This window comes from Rhineura floridana, chromosome 15, assembly GCF_030035675.1.
Source record: "Rhineura floridana isolate rRhiFlo1 chromosome 15, rRhiFlo1.hap2, whole genome shotgun sequence".
NCBI classification, from domain to species: domain Eukaryota; kingdom Metazoa; phylum Chordata; class Lepidosauria; order Squamata; family Rhineuridae; genus Rhineura; species Rhineura floridana.
Window position 1 is genome coordinate 3,929,222 of NC_084494.1, and position 22,354 is coordinate 3,951,575.

The 22,354-nt window shown below is 47.6% G+C and overlaps 1 protein-coding gene and 2 pseudogenes across 1 annotated transcript in view; all 3 read left to right on the top strand.

The window, feature by feature from the left end:
* Nucleotides 1–3,141: 3,141 nt before the first annotated feature.
* The window catches only part of NHSL3 (NHS like 3), a 91,968-nt gene continuing 72,755 nt past the window's right edge, over nucleotides 3,142–22,354 (top strand). Inside the window, exon 1 of the mRNA XM_061597253.1 lies at nucleotides 3,142–3,979. Within this exon, the coding sequence (XP_061453237.1) occupies nucleotides 3,157–3,979 (823 nt within the window). The 5' untranslated portion in view covers nucleotides 3,142–3,156. The remainder of the gene's footprint in view (nucleotides 3,980–22,354) is intronic.
* On the top strand, nucleotides 18,325–18,443 carry LOC133371030 (5S ribosomal RNA; annotated as a pseudogene).
* Nucleotides 18,939–19,057, top strand: LOC133371081 (5S ribosomal RNA; annotated as a pseudogene).

Here is a 22,354-nt window from a genome sequence, read left to right on the forward strand (position 1 = left end):
TCCATCTAATAGTTGTTCCATCCAGTCCACATTTAGCTAGCTTGCTAATCAGAATATCATGGGGCACTTTGTCAAAAGCTTTGTTGAAGTTGAAATATATTATGTCCACAGCATTCCCACAGTCTACAAGGGAGGTTACCCGATCAAAAAATGAGATAACATTAGTTTGGCAGGATTTGTTCTTCATAAATCCATGTTGGCTCCTAGTAATCACTGCATTGTTTTCAAGGTGCTTACAGATTGACTGCTTTATAATCTGCTCCAGAATTTTTCCAGGGATTGATGTTAGGCTGACTGGTCTGTAGTTCCCCAGTTCCTCTTTCTTGCCCTTTTTGAAGATAGGGACAACATTAGCTCTCCTCCAGTCATCCAGCACTTCACCGGTCCTCCATGATTTTGCAAAGATAACGGACAGCAGTTCTCAGAGTTCTTCAGCCAGTTCCTTTAATACTCTAGGATGCAGTTTATCGGGCCCTGCCAATTTGAACTCATTCAAAGTGATTAGGTATTCCTTGACCATTTGTCTATCAATCTCAAGGTCCAATCCTGACCCTTCTACTTCATGTTTCCCGGGAGGGTCATAGACCCTTTTTTGGGAGAAGACTGAGCAAAAATAGGAATTGAGCACTTCTGCCTTTTCTTTGTCATCTGTTATCATTTTGCATTCCTCATTGAGTAGATGTGCCACCATTTCTTTTCTCTGTCTTTTACGATGGATGTACCTGAAGAAAGCTTTTTGTTGATTTTAGCATCCCTCGCTAACCTCAGCTCATTCTCAGCTTTAGCTTCCTGACACCATCCGGGCAATTCCGTGATACCTGCCTGTATTCTTCCTTTATGGCCTGGCCTTCTTTCCACTTCCTGTATGGGTCCTTTTTTGTTTTTAGGTCATCTCTAAGCTTTTTGTGAAGCCACATTGGCTTCTTCTGCTGTTTCCCCCCTTTTTTCCTTGTTGGAATTGCTTGCCATTGCGCTTTTAGCATTTCCTTTTTTAGAAACTCCCACCCATCTTCGACTCCCTTTCTCATTAGGGTGGCTTGCCATGGAACTGTACAGTAGGGCCCCGCTTACCGGTGTTCCATTTTGCAGTGTTCCGCTGATGCGGCGGCTTTCAATTCGGGGAAATTCCCCGTTTTAAAGCCGATTTTGCGATTTTACGGCATTTTGCGACATTTTCGCGCGATGCAGCCCAATATAGTCAATGAGTTCCGCTTTACGGCAATTTCCACTTTACAGCGATTTCTGCTTTACGGCGGGGCCCTGGTCCCTAACCCACCGTATAAGCGGGGCCCTACTGTACTTACAATTGTTCTGAGTTTATTAAAATCAGCTTTCCTGAAGTCCACGGTGCGCGTATGGCTACTCTCAGCTTTTGCTTCTGTTAAAATCAAGAATTCAAGTATGGTGTGGTCACTTTCCCCCAGAGTTCCTGTAATTGCCACTTCATCCACGAATCATCTCTATTGGTTAGAATCAAGTCCACCTCCCTGCTTGAGTCAGGATCATCAGCCTCAGGGCACCTCAGCTGGAGTCACTACTGTTCAACAGGTCCAAAGCAAGATTAATGTGTAGTGGCATGTGCAGCTGCCTGTAACTGAGAGGACCCGCCATGGCCCATCACGGCCAACATTTCCATGAGTCTTGTCCAAAGGAAGGAGATAGTGTGGTCACCACAGCACAGATGTCAACTAGATTAAAGGCAGGCATCAGCAGTGCAGCATTGGAGAGACTCTGCCACAGTCAGGCCTGTGCCACAGGTTGGCCACTCATGGGCTATGCCATTTCTGTAGGCCCCAGCAGGCAGTTCTGCCTTGAACTAAGCGGAAGGTGCCTGTTATCCTGTTCTAGTGAACAGACATTGGCTCAACTACCTGCGGTCCTTTCCCAGTCACCAAGCTGGGTTTTCCTTTTGTACCCAGAAAGAATTTGTGCAGATGCTGGAAGCACAAGAAAACAAAGACACAGGTACAAGATGGGCCCACTGATGCATCTCTGGCTAGGATCGTTCTGGATCCAGTCATTTTAATGGAGCAAATAGAACACAGTTAACTGGCACAGTAACATACCAGACTACCTTTGGATAATTTCCTCCTAGGGATGCAAAGTACCAAGGTAATTGGTGATCTAAAGTATTACTTTGTGGTATTCTTCCTTGCAGGGTTCACACCAGACCCTACAAGGAGCCTGTGGGCACACTATAAACTAGATTTTTCTTCAAGGAATAGCAAGGATTGTTATTCTGTAAGGAACCACAGACATCAAGCGTGGAATTTACTGGATTACTGTAATGCACTCTACGTAGGGCTGCCCTTGAAGACAGTTCGGAAACTTCAGCTGGTGCAAAACGCGGCAGCCAGGCTATTGACGAGGCCCAATTGGTCTGCGCATATAACACCTGTCCTGGCCCGTTTGCACTGGCTACCTATTTGTTTCCGAGCCAGATTCAAGGTGCTGGTTTTGACCTATAAAGCCTTACATGGTGTGGGACCACAGTACCTTGTGGAACGCCTCTCCCGCTATGAACCTACCCGTTCACTTCGTTCAGTATCTAAGGCCCTCCTCCGGGTACCATCTCACCAGGATGCCCGGAGGATTGTTACCAGATCTAGGGCCTTTTCTATAGTGGCCCCCGAATTGTGGAACAGCTTACCTGAAGAGATACGCCTGGCGCCTACGGTGCTTTCTTTTAGGCGCCAGGTTAAGACCTGGCTGTATTCCCAGGCTTTTTAATGTTTTAATGTTAATGTTTATGTCTACGTTTTATTTTAATATTGTTGTTGATATATGTGATTGATTTTATTATAATATTGTATTTTTAATCTGTTTTGTACACCGCCCAGAGAGCTACTAGCTATGGGCGGTCTAAAAATGAAACAAATAAATAAATAATAATAAATAATTTGTAATGAAGGGGCCCCATTAGAGGTGTGTGTGCAATATGAGGGGGAGAGATGCCCTTCAAGGTCCTCAGTACTCCAGTTGCAGTGCAAAAAAGCAGAAGCCAGTCTTTTAGTTTAACAATACTGCGGGGAGTTTTAGGGAAATGCTAGGCTTGTAGCGAGAACTCAGGACTTACCTCTGCACGTGCTCAACAGCACTTTTATCTTGCTTCCTGCAGAAGCTGAGCGCCGGACTTTGGCATGGAAAACCGGCTGAATGAAGACGCCGACTGCCCTTCCCACAGGCAGAAGCTCAGCCAGTCTCCCAGATGCCGCCCCACGCCTCTCAGTTCTCGCTACCTGCTCTCCTCGCCGTGTCCTTCCTCCCCGTCTGGTCCTGGGCGCGAGCGGCGGCAAAGGCGCAGAGCTGCAGCGAGCGCGCCGCGGAGGCGGAGTGTTGGGGGAGGAGGGGGAGGCACTCCACACCCCGGCGCGCTCGGCAGGCCCCGCCCGGACGCCCCGCGCACCCTCCTGTCCGGGAGAAACTTTCCCTGGAGGCGGCTGCCTTTGCGCCTTGCCGAGCAGGGGGCGCAGGAATCGGGGCGCGGCAGAGCGGGGAGGCCCGAGAGCGGGAGCAGCAGCGCTTGGGAAACTTTGGCGCCGGCGATCTCGGCGCAGCGGCTGGGCCGCCCTTGGAGAGGCAGGGCGCACGGCGGCGGCGGCGCAGCGAAGCGGGGGCCTCCCATGGGGATCACGGGGGCACCAGCAGCAGCCCCCCGCAACCAGTGATCCCGGGAGAGCGAAAGGCAGCGGGGCCATCGCGCGCCTCCCGCGTCTGCCGCCCGGCCCGCTTGCCTGCCTGGAGATGTCCGGGAAGAGCGCACCTGCGGTGCCCGCCGAGGACACCTGGATCCCCGCGGAGAAGGGGAGCGGCTCCCCCGCCGCCTCGCCCCCCAAGAAGAAGAAACCCAAGTCCGGCTCGTCCAGCCTGCGCAGGGCCTTCAGCTGGCTGCGGGGCAGGCGGAAGAAAAAGGCGAAGGGCCAGCCTGGCGCGCCCCCTGCGGAGGGCAAGACGCACGACGAGCGGCCCAAGGGCAAAGGTAAGGCCGGCGAAGGGGATGCTTCCGCGCCTCTCGGGACCTCGGATGGGAGAGGGGATGGCGGGAAAGACGAAGGAAAGAGTTCTCTGCACATGCTTAACGGACCTTGCCGTGGTCCGGCTTCCCATTCGCCGTGGCGGAGCTAGGAGGGGCACCAGCTTGAGCCGAGCCCTGGCGTGGGGGAGAGGCTGGTTGTGCTCCACGGTGGCGAGGGGAAGGCGCTCTGCGCATAGTCAGCTAGACACTTCTTCATGAATACTTCAGCATGCTCAGGGGATACGCTGCGGGACTGAAATCTCGTGCTAGCTAGGACTCAGCCCTGGTGGTTCCCAGCCCAATGGAACCTTTAACCTTTTGTCAAAGGCAGTGGCAGTGCTTTGAGCGTAGAGCTGTATGAACTGCTTTAACTACCACATTCCCACTGAAAACTGTTCACAAGGAAAGCTTGTGTTGCCTAGGCTTGCTGTACCCCAGACTTTTGAGCGGCTTTATCTCTGCCTGGCTTCAGTTCTTTATTAATCGTTCACATGTTCCAGGGCTCTGCCCCACCATCCTGAAACCAGGCCCCAGTTTTTGCCCAGGTGGCAGTGAATCCCTGGGCAAGTCTAATGCCATTCCAACAAGCTGTCTGCCCTCCCTTTGCTTACTTCCTCTTGCCAATGCAACCACTACCTTGCCTCACTTGAAAAAGTGGTTGGGGGCTGCACCCTGGGTGTTGCAAGGTACTCAAGGACTGAGGCACAGGCTCAGGACACAAATTTGCAGAAAGGTATAGAGTGTCCCTGGGCAAATTAGGATGGTCGATGGCTGGAGTCTGAGCAGCACTGAGCTTTGCAACACAACCAGCTTCTCCACAAGCAAAGTTAAAAAACCCCTAAAAGTTCAGAAAGAGGAGGAAAGAGGCACAAGATTTGGTGCCTGGTGCAAAAACGCTGGGGCTTAGGCCCCCTGGGCTGCAGATTCCAGAGGGATTTTCTATTTCCTTGCCCCCACTTTTTGATTATTTTTTTTAAGGGCACCTGTTCAGAGCAATGAGACATCATTCTGACTTTCATTTTCAGCTGTGTAGATGAGTACAGCCACTCTTAGTTTTGGGCAACCTGCCTGTTGTGTGTGTTGAAGGCAGCAGATTGCCTTTGGTTCTTCTGGATAGTTGCAGCCAACTAGTTCCTTCCAGCAGTTCGAGGTGCAGGCTTCTCCTGCCCCTGCCCGCCGCAAATTCCATTTCTGCCTAAGGCTGTTGCTGGTTCAGTGGGCATGTTCCTTCTCCATCTGAGTCACGAGGTCAGAGAGCCTGAGAGAAATCTGGAGCAGTTCCAGATGCCTCCACACTAGAGGGTGCTTTGCAGAAGCTGCTGCAGCTCTGGCCCCACCCTGAGCCTGCCTCCAGTTTGGGGTAGGTTGGTAGGGAGGAAAGGAAGGAGGTTGCTCTCCTGTTATTCGAATTATCCCCTCCCCCATTTACTTTGATGTGGAGTGAAGTAGTGCAGCAAAACTAGTTGGTCTTTGCAAACCCCTCTGTGCTGAATTGGAGAGAGCCTGATCCGTGCTTGTTTCAGCCAATCACAAGCAGCAGGTGTCTGTGGGCTTGGCTGTGGCACAGGGCCAAGCCCACTCCCCTGCCTTGGTCTCCAGGGCAATGCTTCTGCTTCCTGGCTCAGGAGGCAAGAAACAAAACCACTCTGAAGCTTGATGAGTGTGCATGCGCGCATATAGAGTGGTGTGCAAATATTTGGCTTGTGGCACGCTTGCCACAAACATTGGCCATCACAGGTCTCCCTCAAGATGACATATGCAACATCTGAACTAGAAATCCTGCATTTTGAAGGGCTGCATACCAATGCTGCTTCTCTGATAAAGCTGAGATCAGTCAGTGTGCAGATGGCTCTAGCTACAAGTCACCGAGGCTGGTGGCACATCACTGTGTGCTTGAGCTGTGTGCGTGCACCATGGCAGCCACAGCCAAGATTCCAGACCAGCTTGATTTCCCTTGATGGGACGAGACGAACAAATCACTCTAGGAAACCATCATGGGAGCATCATTGCAGACACGTTCAGGATGGCATGTTTTGGACACCTGAGGCAGCACTGACCTTACCTTGATGGTGGCCCTGTTCTTAACCTGTTGTGATGTGGTGGTCAGAGGTTTTGACTAGAAATGTGGAGAGCCAGGTTCAAATCATTACTCAGCCAAGGAAGCTCACTGGGTGACCTTGGGTCAGTCACTGCCTCACAGCAGAACCCACTCACAAGGTTATTGTGAGGTTAAATGGGGGTGAGGAAGGATCATGTACACCGGTGGGATATACATAAGAATAAGAGTAACAACAGTCATAATCCAAATGGAGAACTCTTGTCTAAGGAGGAAAAAAGCAGGCCTGCAAGTAGGGTTCTTTCATACTCTGCACTGTTGTCCTAAAGGGTGTGTGTGTCTCTAGGCTGCTGCTGCCCTTCAGAGTTGGAACAAAACCTTTTCGAAAAATACATACCTGTGGTGCTGATCCGGAGGAGTGTGCCTGATCAAGGCATTTCCAAACTCTCTGCATGCTGCTTTTTCTGTATCCATGACTTTGCAAGCAGCTGGAGATTGTTTTTGTTCTGGCACTCTGACGGGCCTTTTGTTGGATGTGGCACTTGCCCTTTTGGAGAGCTCTTGATGCCCCTTGGCCAAAAAGGAATGGACAGTTGGTATTTAGATGCATCTACCACGCAGCTTCTATTGGTTCCAGCGTGGCAATTTAACACTAGTCCAGAGGGATTCTGGCCTTGCCTGGGGCTGTGGACCCTCACTAACTTTCTTGTGGTGGTGGCCTGCTTGTGTTGAGACACAGGGACGTGCAATATGAGCTGCCCACTTTCTTCCAGTGCTGTTAGCCCCCTGCCACGTATCAGTTGACAATTGGCTCCCAGCCCATCAGAGAACTGCTCCAAATGCCAGCCTTTTCAAGGCCTGCAACCTGCCTGCGCACCTGAGCTGCTTGCTCCTTTGTCCCCTTGTCCACGTGGATGGTCATGTGCACTTGTGCCTTTCAACCCTGGACAGTAAAGTCAGGGACAAGCAGAAGCCCAAGGGGCAAGGTGAATGTGAATCAGCATTGTAGCCCCTTTCTAAAGAAAGCAAACATTTTATTGGGGGCAATATCAGTAAGGCCCAAAAGGCCCTTCTCCCCCTCTACTTGGCATCAGTGTCCCATATTCAACTCTGAACACAGAATTAGATTGAATGGTTGCTGAACTCCAAAGGCAGGATGGGAGAGGCTGGCAAGAATCCAAAGAAAAGCAGTGACCATTACCAGAGCTCTGGAGAATATGATGAAAGGCTGAAGGACGTGAGAGCTGCCTTGTTAGATCAGACCAAAAGTCCAGCTGGGGTAGCTTTATGTTTCCAGCAGTGGACAGCCAGATGCCTCCACCCCCAGGAAGCTTCCGAGTGATAGGCATCTCATGTTGTTTTCACTCAGCATTTAGGACTTGCTTGCTTCCGAGTGGAGAAGAGAAGTCTCTTGAGAGGAGAATCTGATCACTGTTTTCAAAATACATGTAGGGTTACCTTGAGGAAGACCAGGGTCAGTTTCTTCTCATGTCTTTTGGAAATTAGCCAAGCCCAGAAATAAGCCAGCTATCCACCCTGCCGAAAGTTGTGGATCTTGATGCAAGATGGGGATTGTATTTGGAAAAAGCTGGGAACTAGTGACATTTGTGTGTTTGTCCCATGGGGCTTTATGGGTCTGCTAAGGAAAAGTCTAAAATAAGACATATTTGTGAATTATTATTGTTGTTGTTGTTGTTAAATTATTATTATTATTATTATTACTTACATTTGTATACTGCCCCATAGCCGAAGCTCTCTGGGTGGTTTACAACAATTAAAAACATTAAAAACAAATGTACAAATATACAAATTTAAAAACACTTTAAAAAAATCACACATTCCCTAGAAAAAAATTGTAGTAGCATTAAGTTTCTTAATTTATTATTTTATGTCTCCTGACTCCTTTGCTTGAAAAGCAACTCACAATATATAAAAATGGCACACATCAGAAGCTCACAAATCAAAGAGGAAAAGCCTTCCAGAACAGTAAAATAGGTTAGCAGCTGTATCTTATGACAAGTCCCCATCAGCTCCCAAAGCTCTCCTGAAGAGGCAAGTCTTACAGCCCCTACTGAATGTTGTGCTTTGGTCAACTTCAGGCACATATAACCAGAGCTTATTATGAGCATTGAATGCATGGTGGAAATGAATGACCTTGTTTGCACATAATGATAAGGTACTTATTTTCTTAAACATCTATAGCCTAGCTTTCTTCCATTATGAAGCTCAATATGATGTACATGTGGTTCACAGGCAGTCTCCCATCCAGGTACTGATCAGACCTAGATCTGCTTAGATTCAGCAAGGTGGTGCCTTCAGATCATACCTTGCTTTATGGTGTATTGGGATTAAGCAGCATTTTGGTTCACACTGCCCGATTGTTCCTGCTTTGCTGATCCCCTGGTGTGAGCAGAAGCAACAAGACTGAAAGCCTTGGCTTGTTTACACCCACACCTGAGATTGTGATTTGCTTCCTCCCAATAAACATGTTACTAGCCAACATGAAGCCATGGTTTGTTTCTGGCTTTCTGAGTGTGGTTTATCAGGGCTGAGTTCTTCAAACTTGTGGCCCCCAACCAGTTTAGGGATTATGAGAGTTTTAGCCCAAAAACATCTGGGACCCAAGGTTGAAGAAGGCTCTGTTAGGGAGAAACAAACCATGATGTTTGCAGACTGCCCGAGGTGTGGTTGCCCTTCTCAAGGTCAACATACCTTTCTTTGGAGCAGCATAACCTTCTTGAGAAACCTGAAAGTGATTGGCTGCAGTTTCCCTACAAATGGCTGTTCACCACCTCCACCTACCCACCCCCACCTCTTTCTCTGTCCTCCAATAGTCACCATTTCCAAATATTTGTTCTCTACACTTTTGCCAGAGTTTTGCCCAAGAAAAGGCTAGAGAAACACAGCCCTGAAATTGCGGTGCCATTGCATGACAGTAAATGGAGATGTAGAGACATCCCATTTATTTGCGACTTGTGCCCTCTTGGGTGTTTATACATGGCTGCTGGAGTGCTTGGAGTAACATGGAAGCTTGATGAAGGTGGGTCACTGTCTGGCCAATGCAGAAAATGTCCTGCTTCATTCCTACCCTAACCTAGCCTTCCTCAACCTGGCACCCTCCAGATGTTTTGGACTACAACTCCCATCATCCCCAGCCAGTACAGCCAATGTGTGAGTGGGTGGATAAATGTACATTCTGCAAAAATTCAAAAGAGAGACCCCACCTGCCTGACTCGTAGAAGTGAAGCAAGAACATCCGGACACACTTTTCCTCAACATCCAGGGGTTCTTGATTGCTCAGGTCCCTTCATAAAACCAGAAGCATCTGGCTGGCCACTGTGGAAGCAGGGCTACACCTCTTCTTACATATTTGAGGAAGTAAACACACCTCTTTGGTCGGAGAGATGCATGTTGCTGGTTGGGACAGAGGATGTGGCCGGAACATAACTCTGTGCTAGAGAACATCAACTCCTCAAGATATGTATCCCTTCTCACATCCTTCTGCTGGGAAGCTGTTACATAGCCCTGAGGGAAGCCATTCAAAAAAAGCCTTGCTGAGGCAGTCCTGGCCTCCTGAAATGATGAAACCCGAGGCTGGGTTTCTAAAGCTGATCTTAACAGGCTCAGCAACCCATATTGAAGGAGGTCCCAGGCCTAGAGTGATTCTTAAGGTCAATACCACTGCAAACCACTGCAAATGATCTCAGGGATATGACGGCAAGGAAATGCAAAGGAATACGGTCATAGGGTAAAAATCCAGGGAGTTGACAAGGTTTTAGTAGTGTCCTGAAATGAAATTGTTTTAGTTGGTTTTAGTATTTTAGTACTGATTTTATTTAGGCGTATGTTTTTCTGTCAGCCATTTTAGAAACACTTTTTCTTCAAATGCAGTCTGTGAGTTTGATAAAAAGGCATAACTGCTTAAAAATTAAGTTCAAATTGGGGACCGTCAAAGACTCTTGAAACACGTGGGTGCTAGGAGCCTCCCATGTGAGTATTGGGATTACTGAGGAGGACACACAAAGCAGCCATTAGAGTTCTTTCCTTTCCATGTTCCCCAGTGTTCAGCCATGCAAGATGGCTCATTATGATTCCAGTGAGCTGTCGCTGGATGAAATCACCACAGTCTGTCATCACAACATACGCTCAGCTCCCAAAAGGCAAAATGCAGAACCACACCCTCTTCAACCCCTTCAGCTCCGGCTGCTGAGTTGCTCACCTCCTAATGCGCAAGGCTGACAAGCTGCAATGGCCTAGTTAGGATATGACCTTCTCAGGGCGGCAGCTGCTACCTTGGCTAGGTGGCCTTGGGTTGGTCACGTTCTGTGTTATGATGCTGGTTGTGGTCCCTTCCTGGGCTGCACTCAGCAGTGCAAGGGGGTGTTGGGGACTTTTGACAGTGGAGTGGAAGAGCTATAGAAGTGAGCTTGTTGTTATTAGACTTTTATTAGTTTCTTGTGTGTAATCTGGGATGCCTATGACCATGTTGGCTGGGGTTATTGGGAGTCGCAGTCCAAAACATCTGGAGGGCACCAGGTTGGGGAATATTGGCACAGGAAGAGTTTCAGGCCCATGTTGACTTTCCTGCTCCTGAAATGATTCTGGTGTCTACTTTTCTGTTCCTCTTCCGATTTTGGATTTCTGTCTGGCAAGGCAAGATTTGTCCTGGAATTAGAAACGGAAGAGAAATTCATCTGGTCCACGTTCTGAAGCCAACCTAATTCGCTGGTCCTGGATTCATATGTAAATTGGGACATAGCTATCAGCTGGATTACACACTTCTCTGGATTTTGCTGTTTTGGTTCAAAAGCACACAGAAAACATGTGTATTTTATGGGGAGAAATTGTACAAAATGCATATTTTAGGGGAAGAATATAGATTAAATGCATGCAAAATTTATATGGAGGGGAAACAGACTGACCTATCCCTCCTTCCCCAGGAAAGAGTATATTCACCTACCTTATAGTGAGTCAGTTCACCTGGTTGGCCACTGTGAGAACAGGATGCTGGACTAGATGGGCCTCCTTTGCCTGGATCCAGCAGCAAGTCTTGTCTTATGTTCTTTCCCTGTTTTGGACCTGGGATCCTTTTTAACTGGGATTGAACCCAGGAGCGTCTGCATGCAAAACATGTACTTAGTACTAGCACACAGCTGGGTGCAACCCAAAATGTGCATCCACGTACACTCTGCAACATTGCAAGGGGTTCTGCACAGCTCTTGGATCATCTGCTGCTTCCCTGCTGTTGCATGTATTGCCTCCACAAGAAATTACTTGGCAGCTTTGTATAGTTAATGCCTGGCTGAGCTTGCTGACTACAGCTCTGGCTTGCAGCTCAACGTTGAGCTGAACTTGGATCCTTGGGCACCACCCAGGTTGTAACTGGCACTGCTAAAGAAAGAGAAGCTGCTTTGCCTCTTGTCTTTGCTTCTGTTACTCCTTTCTGCAGCACATCTAGTTTGCAGAATGCTCTACAAAGCACATCTCTCTTGTTCCTGTTTTATAGGTTAGAGAGTGGGTTTCCCAAAGGTGTGCAATGAGTCCATGGTGTCTAGGTGTCCCAAATCTAAGCTCAGCTCTCAAAGGCTATTTTTCATTTTGCCTCTGTGCACCAGGCCAGACTAGGCACCCTATAAGTAACATCGTAAAGGATCCTGGCTCTGCAAATTCAAACCATTTTGAAAGTGATTCTGCTGTCATGCCTCCCTCCCGCACCACACAAATTGGTGCTTTCCTCAGCTTTGTGCAGTTGAGGGCAGGCTTTGTACTTGCTCCAGCCAACAAGCAAGCGTGACTTGCAAGCTTCTGTAGTGGGCAAGGAGCATCAGGTGGCCAGGCTTCCCTATTGAATGCAATGAGGCTTTCTTAGCTGGTGGGACCGGTCTCCCTGTAGTCCCCTTGTTTGGCTGGTGCAGGATTATTGGTGCACAGGCTGAATCCCCTATGCACTCAGGTGCATAGTAAGGTAGGTGCATAGTGAAGACCCACCTCTGGAGTTCTTCATAAGCCTCTGCATTGAACATCCCTGGACTACGACTCCTGTTGGCTGGGGCCAATGGGAGTTGCAGTCCAAAACATCTGGAGGGCACAAGGTTGGGGAAAGCTGGCATAGAGCTACAGTTTCCAGAGTTCCCTGGCTGGGATTCAAGGCAGTTAAGGTGGTTCCAAAGTGCTTAAAATTTGTAATGTGGCAATGTAGGCACATGTGAAGTGAGGAAGTGAACACAGTGTGCAGTTTGAATGCGCACACATCATTCTCCTGTCAACATAAACTCAGGCACTCTTCAGCAGGAAGGTAACTCTCTTCTGCTGCCCTTTCCTTTGTGCACCATGCAGGAAATTATGATGCTTACACGAGAGGCCTCTTGGTGTGTGCATGTTCCATGATGGGGAATCAGTCTCTACCCAGGTACAGAATGTATTTTTGTCAGCCAGTGACAGTCACCGGGGGTTATGCCAGGTTCCCAGGTAGTTACATAAAGGGCAGATACTGAACATCACTGAACTCTTATTGGTTGCCCCTTAGCTGCATTTAACTGGGCATAGCTAGCCACTCACATACAGATTTTGCTGAGTGTTCTTGTGATTCACTTGATAGGCTGGCTATTTATTTGTTTAGTTAGTTAGTTAGTTGCTTTTCTACACAGATATGTGCACTCAAAGAGACTTAGCGTCAATAAAAAGTAAAAGTATGTTGTTGTTTTTTAAAAAAAACTGCCTGCCAAGTGGTGGCGAAAACATTATTCTTCCCTGCTTAACCAGGTTTGCTGCAAAAGTGGAGGGAAACTGACCTTGCAGCTTGGCAAGGTGAGGCACTAAGCCTCTGCCAGGGACAGTTTGTGTCTCTGAACACCAATTGCTGGGAGTCCCAAGTGGGGAGAGTGCTGTTGTGCTGCTTGGGGACTTCCCTTTGGGGCATCTGGTTGGCCACTGTGAGCACAGAGTGCTGGACTAGATGGGCCTTTAAGAACAGGATGCTGGTGTTAGGTGAGCCTGTGGCCTGATCCAGCGCGACTCTTCTTATGTTCTTATCCAGATCAGCCTTCCCCAATCTGGTGCCCTTCAGCAGTTTTGGATTTTAACTGTGTTGCCTGGGATTGATGGGAGTTATAGTTGGAGGGTGCAAAACAGCTGGAGGGTGCCTGATTGGGAAAGTATGGTCTAGACCAGCCTTTCCCAACCGGTGTGCCTCCAGATGTTGTTGGACCACAACTCCCATCAGCCTCAGCCAGCATTGCCAATGGTCAGGAAAGATGGGAGTTGTGGTCCAACAACATCTGGAGGCACACCGGTTGGGAAAGGCTGCCCTAGACACACTGTGGTAACTTACCAGCCGCAGTTGCCCACATGCTGCCATACAAGGCATAATTAAAGAGTAATGACTAGTTATATCTTATCTGGGGATCTCCATCTGTGTTTGTAATTGTGGCCAGGATACCAAGAAGAGTACAAGTTTTTATTTTTCTATTTTGAAAACAGTGTATATCCTGCCCTTCCTCCCAAAAGTAGCCCAGGACAGCAACAAAAACACTAAAAACATTCTAAAGCATCATAAAAACAGACTTTAATATTAAAACAAAGCATCTTAAAAACAACAACTTTAAAAACATCTTTAAAAGCAATTAAAAAGAGACAGACTGAGATACGGTCTCTACTTAAAAGGTTTGTTGAAAGAAGAAGGTCTTCAGTAGGCACCAAAAAGATAACAGAGATGGCACGTGTCTAATATTTAAGGGGAGGGAATTCCAAAGGGTAGGCGCCACTACACTAATGTTCTGCTTCCTATGTTGTGCAGAATGGACCTCCTGATAAGATGGTGTCTGCAGGAGGCCCTCACCTGCGGAGCACAGTGATCGGCTGGGTATATAAGGGATAAGACGGTCTTTCAGGTATCCTGGTCCCAACCTGTATAGGGCTTTGTGCACCAAGCCCAGAACCTTGAACTTGTCCCGGTAGCTGATGGGCAGCCAATGCAGTTCATTCAGCAGTGGGGTGACATGTTGGTGATGACCTGCTGCAGTGAACAGTTGCACCACCACATTTTGCAACAGTTGCAGCTTCTGGACCAACCTCGAAGGCAGCCCCACATAGAGTGCATTACAGTCATCCAGCCTGGAGGTTACCAATGCATAGACTACAGTGGTTAGACTATCCCGGTCCAGAAATGGCCACAGCTGTCTTACCAGCCGAAGCTGGTAAAAGGCACTCCTAGCCACAGAGGTCACCTGGGCCTCTAGCAACAAAGATGGATCCAGGAGCACCCCCAGGCTACGCACCTGCTCTTTCAGAGGGAGTACGACCCCATCCAAAGCAGCCAACAGACTAATTATCCAAACTCAGGAACCACCAACCCACAGCACCTCTTGCTAGGATTCAGACTATAGTATACACAGCAATATTTCTGTTCCTCTATTCCTCATCCTTTGCCGTCAAGAAAAAGAATAAAAAATAGCCACTGTGATTGTGAGTACAGTGAGTGTTTTAAAAGAGTAAAGGGTAGCCATTTTTTCAGATCACTTTAATTTATCTCTTTACAATATTTCATTCTTTAGCAATAAGCACCCAATCCTGATCTACTCGTTATAATAACTGCAGAATAAACAAACTCTTACTTCCTACAGCAGGCAAACAAACACGCTCCTTTATTGTTGGCTGGGTAGATGGCACAACTCAAAATGAAAATGAAAAGCAGAGCAAAGGAAAGTCCAAGGATTGGAGTCTAACTTAATACAAGGTTCTGTTACTTAACTCTGTTACTTAGAGTTATGTTACTACAGGCTGTTTTTTTCAGGATCACTTAAGTAATTATATGGTGATTATGATAATGAAAAATCCACCCTCAGTCAGGGAAAGTCTTGAGTGAGCAGACTTTTGGGGGCTCTTCCAGATGAGGCTTTATTGTGCGCTCACCCTGCCTCATCCACTGAATGTTTCAGAGGGTCCTATTCTTAAATTGCTCCTGTTCTTAAAAAAAGCTATCATTCTTTAAATGGAGTCTGTTATTGTCTGTCATGTAAGAAATTAAAAAGAAGACAATTTCCTAAAAAAATCTGGGGGAGGGATGCAGAGCATAGCTCTAGGGGACGGCAGCACCACCATTCCCCTCTCCCCCCCCCCGGCTACAGGCTTGCTTCTGAAGGGTGTAAAACTCCCATTTTCTGGAGTTGATATTAACAGACCCCTGACAATACGAAAATGCTCCACTGGCCGGCTACTTGAGAATGGGATGGAGCAGAGCAGTGGCCTTTCTTTGCTGCTCTCACTGAGCTTCATGGCTGCGTGGGTATTGGCGTCCAACAGGTGTCCCCTGCTGAAGGGCAGCACTCTCTCTGGGCCTCCCCCACTGCCTCCTACTCTGGGCTAATTAACACAGCAGCCGGGGGGGGGTGTAATTGCAGGTAAGTGGCACAGAACTGCAAACATGGTCCATCAAGATCACGTGCCCAAAAACCAGCCGTGAAACAGGATTTCTTGGCTCAGCTGCCCATTCTGAAAAGGACATGTTCACTTTTGCCTAAGAAGGAAGTTCTCTTCAGTGCTGGGCCCGGTAATTTCCTGATACCACCCATTCACCGCAGCAGGACCTCTGTCACCTCACGCAAACATCTCTCCAGTTTCATATGGAAAAACAGCCTTTGCCAGCAATGGGTTTTCTGGGGCTGGTGGGAGTTGTAGTCCAAAGGACCTGAAAGGCTGGATGAAAGTCTTCTCCCTAACCCTACACCTTCCTAAGAAGAGAGTTGATGCTATACACTCCCTTTCCCCCTCCGCAAAGGTCCTCAGAAAGCTTAATATCTCGGGACCACTAATGAATGATGTCATAACTTTTATGGCTGCCCGACATATGAGGGCTCCCTAGTCCCCTCCCTGCTTAATTCTTGCTCCCCAGTGTTGCCAACACATCCAGCCACTTTGACTAGACCTGCAAGCTTTAACACATTAATTGGTGCAATTAGTCAAGTAATGCTTTAATTTCCATTCCTCAAAAAAGGCAATTTGTATATTTATGTAAATGTTATTGATTAAAGGCTAGACAGTTAATTGATTACAGAATCTTTTCCTTTAGAGTTGGAAAAGTATTTAAAACTTCCTTGGTGTCGCATTACACAAGGCGTAAAACACCCTTTGCCAACCTGTTGCCCTCCAGGTGTTTTGGGCTGTGACTCCCATCTGTAGCTGGGGCTGATGGGGGTTGTAGTCCAAAATATCTGGAGGGCAACAGGTGGTATAATTTTATTTATTTATTTATTGTTTATTATTTGATTTATATCCCGCTCTTCCTCCCAGCAGGAGCCCATTTTTTAAAAAGGTTTCTGTCTCAAGCTGTATCCAGTTTCTCTGTGCTCTGGAGACCTGCTCTGGATCAACTACATTGTACCTGAATTCACACAGGTGCCAGCTGTTTGGGGCGGGAAATAGTAGCATGTATTTGTGCAGTGCAGAGTTGGCATCATGAAGCAAACATGTACATGAGGAAGACTTTCTCCTCCATACATCTGGACGAGCACTGGCCACCAATTAGTTTCTGGGCTCATTTCAAAGTGCTGGTTTTGACCTAGAAAATATGTATGCAGCTCAGAACCTCAATAACTCGAGGACTGCTTCACCAACCCAGACCCTGCCGTTGTCATCTGAGGCCCTTCTTCATGTGCCCCCTCCACAGGAGGTGTTGAGGATAGCAACATAAGAACAGGCCTTTGCAGGTGTGGCCCCCTGCTTGTGGAATGCTCTCCTCAGGGAGGCCTGCCTAGTGCCACCTTTGTCTAGTTTTAGGTGCCAGGCAAAGACTTTCCTCTTTACCCAGGCTTTTGGCCCTTAATTTGAAGGGTTTCAAGCATTTGTGGCCTCTTCTAGTGGGGTGGGATCTGTAAGACCTGTTTTCTTGGCATAGATGTGTTTTTAGGTTTTTGTCGATAGTGTTTGTTTTAATTGGTTTTAATATAAGTCGCTTTGGATCACTTTTGTGAGGAAAGTGACTAGCCAGTAATAATAATTATTAATTATAATAATAAATAATTTGGCAATGGGCTGCTGTGACCTAAAAGGTGATCAATTTTAAAACTCTCTCAAAGTTTTTGCTGTCACTTGATATTTTAGAGCTGCTGCATGTCCATTTGTTCTCATTGGTTGCAATTGCAGAGGGAGAGTTTATTTGTTTTTAATAAACAGAAAACATCCATGTGCAAACACGTCTTTTCCTTTCACAGCTGGCAACTGGGAAACCTGTGTGAGAGGGCCCAGGCTGGGGCTGTTGTTGGTTAGATGCGTGTCCAGAATTTATTTTTGTTCTAAAAGCAAGCAGAGCTCTTGGCCTGGGCGTTACCTTGTGGCTAAGAGTTTAACACGTCAGTTGTAGGGGAGGGAAACTGCTCCATATCCCCCCATGCCTTTCTTTTCCATTACAGTACTTCCTTGATATGGGCCCACTTACCTGGAAACAAGTGCTGTTGGAATTGGGTTAGATTCTGTAGGATTGTGCTGTTGAAGTATCTTCCCTCCCCTTCCCTCCTCTTGGCAGGCTCCTGGAAACTTTTTTCTTTTTAAAGGTCTGAAACAGTCAGGGACTCTCCCTGTTTGTACGGAAGTTTATCCCAACTGTTGCTGTTAAATTGCTCAGTCTTTCTCCCTATAGCTACCTGGCTGAGTTCCTCTCTTCTGCTTATTAAAAGTAATAAATTGTATCACTGCAATCTCTTGGCTCCTCAAGCAAGGAAGGGCGTAGTGTGTCTAGCCAACCCTTTCACACAAGAAAGGTTACCCAGAATTTCCAATTCAGCCTACTTTGCAAAATGTGTTTTCCAACAAGTGGGATTACGCCCCCTCCCCATTGATGCAAAACCTGTTAACACTGAATCTGTGGTCTTGTGTACAACTACATATTTATCTTAAAGGAGTGCTGGTGTGAAGCACATGTCTCTTTGCACTAGAAAGGGAATTTGAGCAGGTGTGAAGTTTAAATAATGTTTGAGGTTACTCCACTGAATCACAAGGAGGGATGAAAGAGACCTGCAGGTTTAGCCCAAAGGCAGGAAACCTGTCTTCCTGCATCAACACCTCCGCTTGCACCAGATTTGAGTCCAGGCCACAGAGAGCATACCAAGACACCTACAAAGCAGCCAGATGCCTCAAGCAAACCAGCCAAGTTCAGTATGGAAGAGAAAAGGGACACTTACATCACATCTTTTTGTAGGAACACTAGCTAACCTACCCACTGCCAGGATTAGACAGATTCATGGAGGATAAGGCTATCAGTGCCTACGGCCATATTACCCTGAACACGCCCGATCTTGTCTGATCTCGGAAGCTAAGTAGGGTCAGGCCTGGTTAATACTTGGTTGGGAGACTGCCTGGGAATACCGGGTGCCGTAGGCTTAGAGGAAGGCAACGGTAAACCACCTCTGAATACCTCTTACCATGAAAATGCTATGAATATATCCAAAAAAGATTCATAGGGTCGTGTCGTAATGGACTTGAAGGCATATGATAACAACAAAGGCTATCAGTGGCTACAGCTATGACAGAGGCAGTTGCTGGGAAGGAGCAATGGGGAGAGCGCTTCTCCCACCGGGACATCTGGTTGGCCACTGTGAGAACAGGATACTGGAATAACATTTATTACCTGCCCAGATGTCCCAGGGAAGGTTGCATCAGTTTTAAAATACAATGTTAAAAACAACCTAAAATACATGTCTCAAGTGCCAAAGGCCAGGGTGAAGAGGTGCATTTTTAGCATTCACTGAAAACTGGACACTGAAGTAGCCTGATGCACCTCAGTGGGGAGAGAGGGAATTATTTGCTAATTATGCAAATTAAGCATATTAATGGTTGCATTGTCCAGTTGTTTTGTGCCTAGTAATTACCACCAAGGGCTACAGCCATACTACCCTGAACACGCCTGATCTCGTGTGATCTTGGAAGCCAAGCAGGGTCGGGCTTGGTTAGTACTTGGATGGGAGACTGCCTGGGAATACCGGGTGCCATAGGCAGGGCCGGCGCCAGGCATGACTGGGCCCTTGGGCACCAGCCTGCCCCAGGTGTGCAGCTCCTGCCTGTTCCACTTACCTCTCTCCTGTCTTTTCAGCTGCGCCACTGTGCACACAGGGATGCCATCAACCAAGATGGTTGCAGAGGCTTCTGTAAAGGGCCGATGCCCCAGCTGCCATCTTGGTTGATGGCACACATATGCAGTATGCTACGTGCGCACATATGCCTGCCATCAACCAAGGTGGTGGTAGGGGCATCAACTCCTTAAAAAAGCTTCCTCCACCATCTTGGTTGATGGTAGCCTTGTGCGTGCAGCGCATGCGGCAGCAAAGACAAGAGAGCGGTAGCTGGAGCAAGCAAATGGGAGGCCGGCCTGGAAGGTCCCTCCCTGCTATCTGTGACAGGGGAGCGCTACTCTCCCACCCTAATGAGGGGCCTTTCTGGGCCTCCGGGGCCCTCGGCCAGGGCCTGACCTGGCTGCCCTTTGGTGCTGGCCCTGACCGTAGGCTTGGAGGAGGGCAATGGTAAACCACCTCTGACCATGAAAACCCTATGAATATATCCCAAAAAAGATTCATAGGTTCGCCATAAGTTGTAATTGACTTGAAGGCATATAACAACAGCAGCAGTTACCATCAAAAACTGGGGAGGATGTGAGGAATCTTTTTATTTATTCATTTACATTTTCAGCTTTAAATGCCTAGACTCTAGTTTCAAACACTATGGAATATTTATTTATTTAGATGATTTATATCCTGCCCTTCCACTGTTAAAAATAGAACTCAGGGCAGCTTACAAACATAATAAAAATACACAAACGATATAAAAACATAAATAGAAACAAACATAAAACAAGTCAGGGCAGCAGTATAAAAAGCCAGCAAAACACCAATTAAAAGCAATATTGTGACTGAGAGGTTGTCTCTACCAACAATTAGGAAACTTGAAATGAACAAACCACTACAACCTGTAATGCAGATAGAAATCAAGATTTCAATATTATCAGTTCAGTCAATAAGCTTATCTAAAAAGAGTAGTGTCTGAGCATGTGAGAAGTGTCTTTAGTACACTGGTTCTCGCATATCAGGTCAGGGAGAGGGGAAACCCAGCTTTCTATGACAAAGGCTGGAACTTGATGGAGACTTGAGTGCTGGCACATCTTCTTTTAAAAAAACATATATATGCAGTGAATTCTAGAGACCTGGCAAGCTGTGCTAGCCTTAGACAGGGCAGCTTATAGTGAGAAAGGGGGGGTGTACCCAGTGGTGTCACTAGGGGAGTGCGGAGGGTGCGGACCGCACCGGGTGACACCATCAGAGGGGATGACACCCAGAGCCGCCCCTAGGCACCGGGAAGCCTGACTGAGTGCCCAAGCACATTTCCCCCTTGCAGCCGAAGCCGCAGAAACTGCGGTGATTGGGCCCTGCCCTTCCGTGATCCTACCTGGGGAGCTTCCTGGCAGGAGGCCTCGGGATCGTGGCAGCGCCCAACTCTCCTCTCCGGTGCTGCGCAACAGAAGCTCTCCCCCTGGGCCTACCCAGCCACTGCCCGGGGAAGCGTGCCACCGCTGCCCCGCTTGAAGGGCCCCTCTGTTGTTCTCCTGGTGCGGAGGCTGCCTCTTCCCGCTGCTGCAGCAACTTCCACCCCCGGCCATGCCTGCTGCTGTCTTGCATCAGAAGCAGCTCCGGCTCTGCTGTGACCGCACTGAGCTGGACCCCTCCCCCTGGCTGGTGGCCAGCAAGCGGCGCCTGGCCCTGCTGGCTGCGGCAGGTGCGGCTGTGGCCAGGCCTCAAGCTGGGTACGGTGGGCACCTTTCCCCAGCTCATCTTCCTTCTCTGCTGCTGCCATCAGCCCCCAAGCCCATACCCCATTTCCTTCCCTGTCTTTGGGAGTTCAGGTCTTCAGCCAGAGTCCCAACCGGGTCCCTGAGACAAGAGGCGTGAGCCGCTTCCCTGGCTGTGGACAGACAGGCCTTCAGCCGGGCATTTTCCTAGCCGCAAATATTACAGACGTGCGAGCACACATGTGGTTATGAGTGTTTTTATGTGAACTATGGGTACTTGTGCATAAAGTGTGTCAAGAGCCCCTGGGAACTCCGTGTAACCTGCCTCAGAAATGGGAGACCGCCTTATGTCGAGTCAGATCACTGGTGCATCTGGCTCAGTATTGTTCACACTGACTGGCAGCGGCTGTCCAGAGTTTCAGGCAGGAGTCTCTCCCAGCCCTATTTAGAGATGTCAGAGATTGAACCCGGGACCCTCTGTAAGCAAGGCAGCTGCTCTACTGCTGAGCTATAGCTGTGATGTTCCACGGAGGAAGTAAAAATGAAAATGAAATGGACTGCCTTCAAGTCATTCTGACTTATGGCGAGCCTATAAATAGGGTTTTCATGGTAAATGGTATTCAGAGGTGGTTTTACCATTGCCTTCCTCTGAGGCTGAGTGGCAGTGACTGGCCCAAGGTCACCCAGTGAGCTCCATGGCTGTGTGGGGATTTGAATTCTGGTCTCCCAGGTCATAGTCTAACACTCGTCTAACCACTACACAGGAAGTAAAGTGGAATTCCCTCCCCTTAAATATTAGGCAGGCGCCATCTCTGCTATCTTTTTGGTGCCTTTTGAAGACTTTCCTCTTTCAACAAGCCTTTTAAGTTGAGACCTATCCCAGTCTGCGTCTGTGTTAGAATTGCTTTTAATATGTTTTCTTAAATAGTATGTTTTAACCCTTTTTTTAAAAAGATATGTTTTTAAAGTTTTTTTTAAATGTTTTTAACGTTTTGTTTTAATGTATTTTAAGGTTTTTTTATGATGTTTTAAAGTGTTTTTAGTGTTTCTGTTTGCTGCCGTGGGCTCCTACTGGGAGGAAGGGTGGGATATAAATAAAATAATAAATAAAATAAATAAAAATAAATAAATTAAATTAAATACAACTATATAATGAGAGAACAAAAATGTTTGTAAACTTTCCACTAGAAGTAATAATACTTTCCATCTGGTGTTTTGTTTATCACAGAAATGACATTGTATACACAATCTTGTCTGATCTCAGAAGCTAAGCAGGGTCAGGTCTGGTTAGTACTTGGATGGGAGACTGCCTGGGAATACCGGGTGCCGTAGTTAGAGGAAGGCAATGGTAAACCACCTCTGAATACCTCTTTCCATGAAAACCCTATGAATGTATCCAAAAGATTCATAGGGTCGCCACAAGTCATAATTATCAGCTTGAAGGCATATATAACAAACATACTAAAAAGGAGTTCATGCTCCAAATGTGGGTCCTCATTTAGTCCAAACAGCTGCA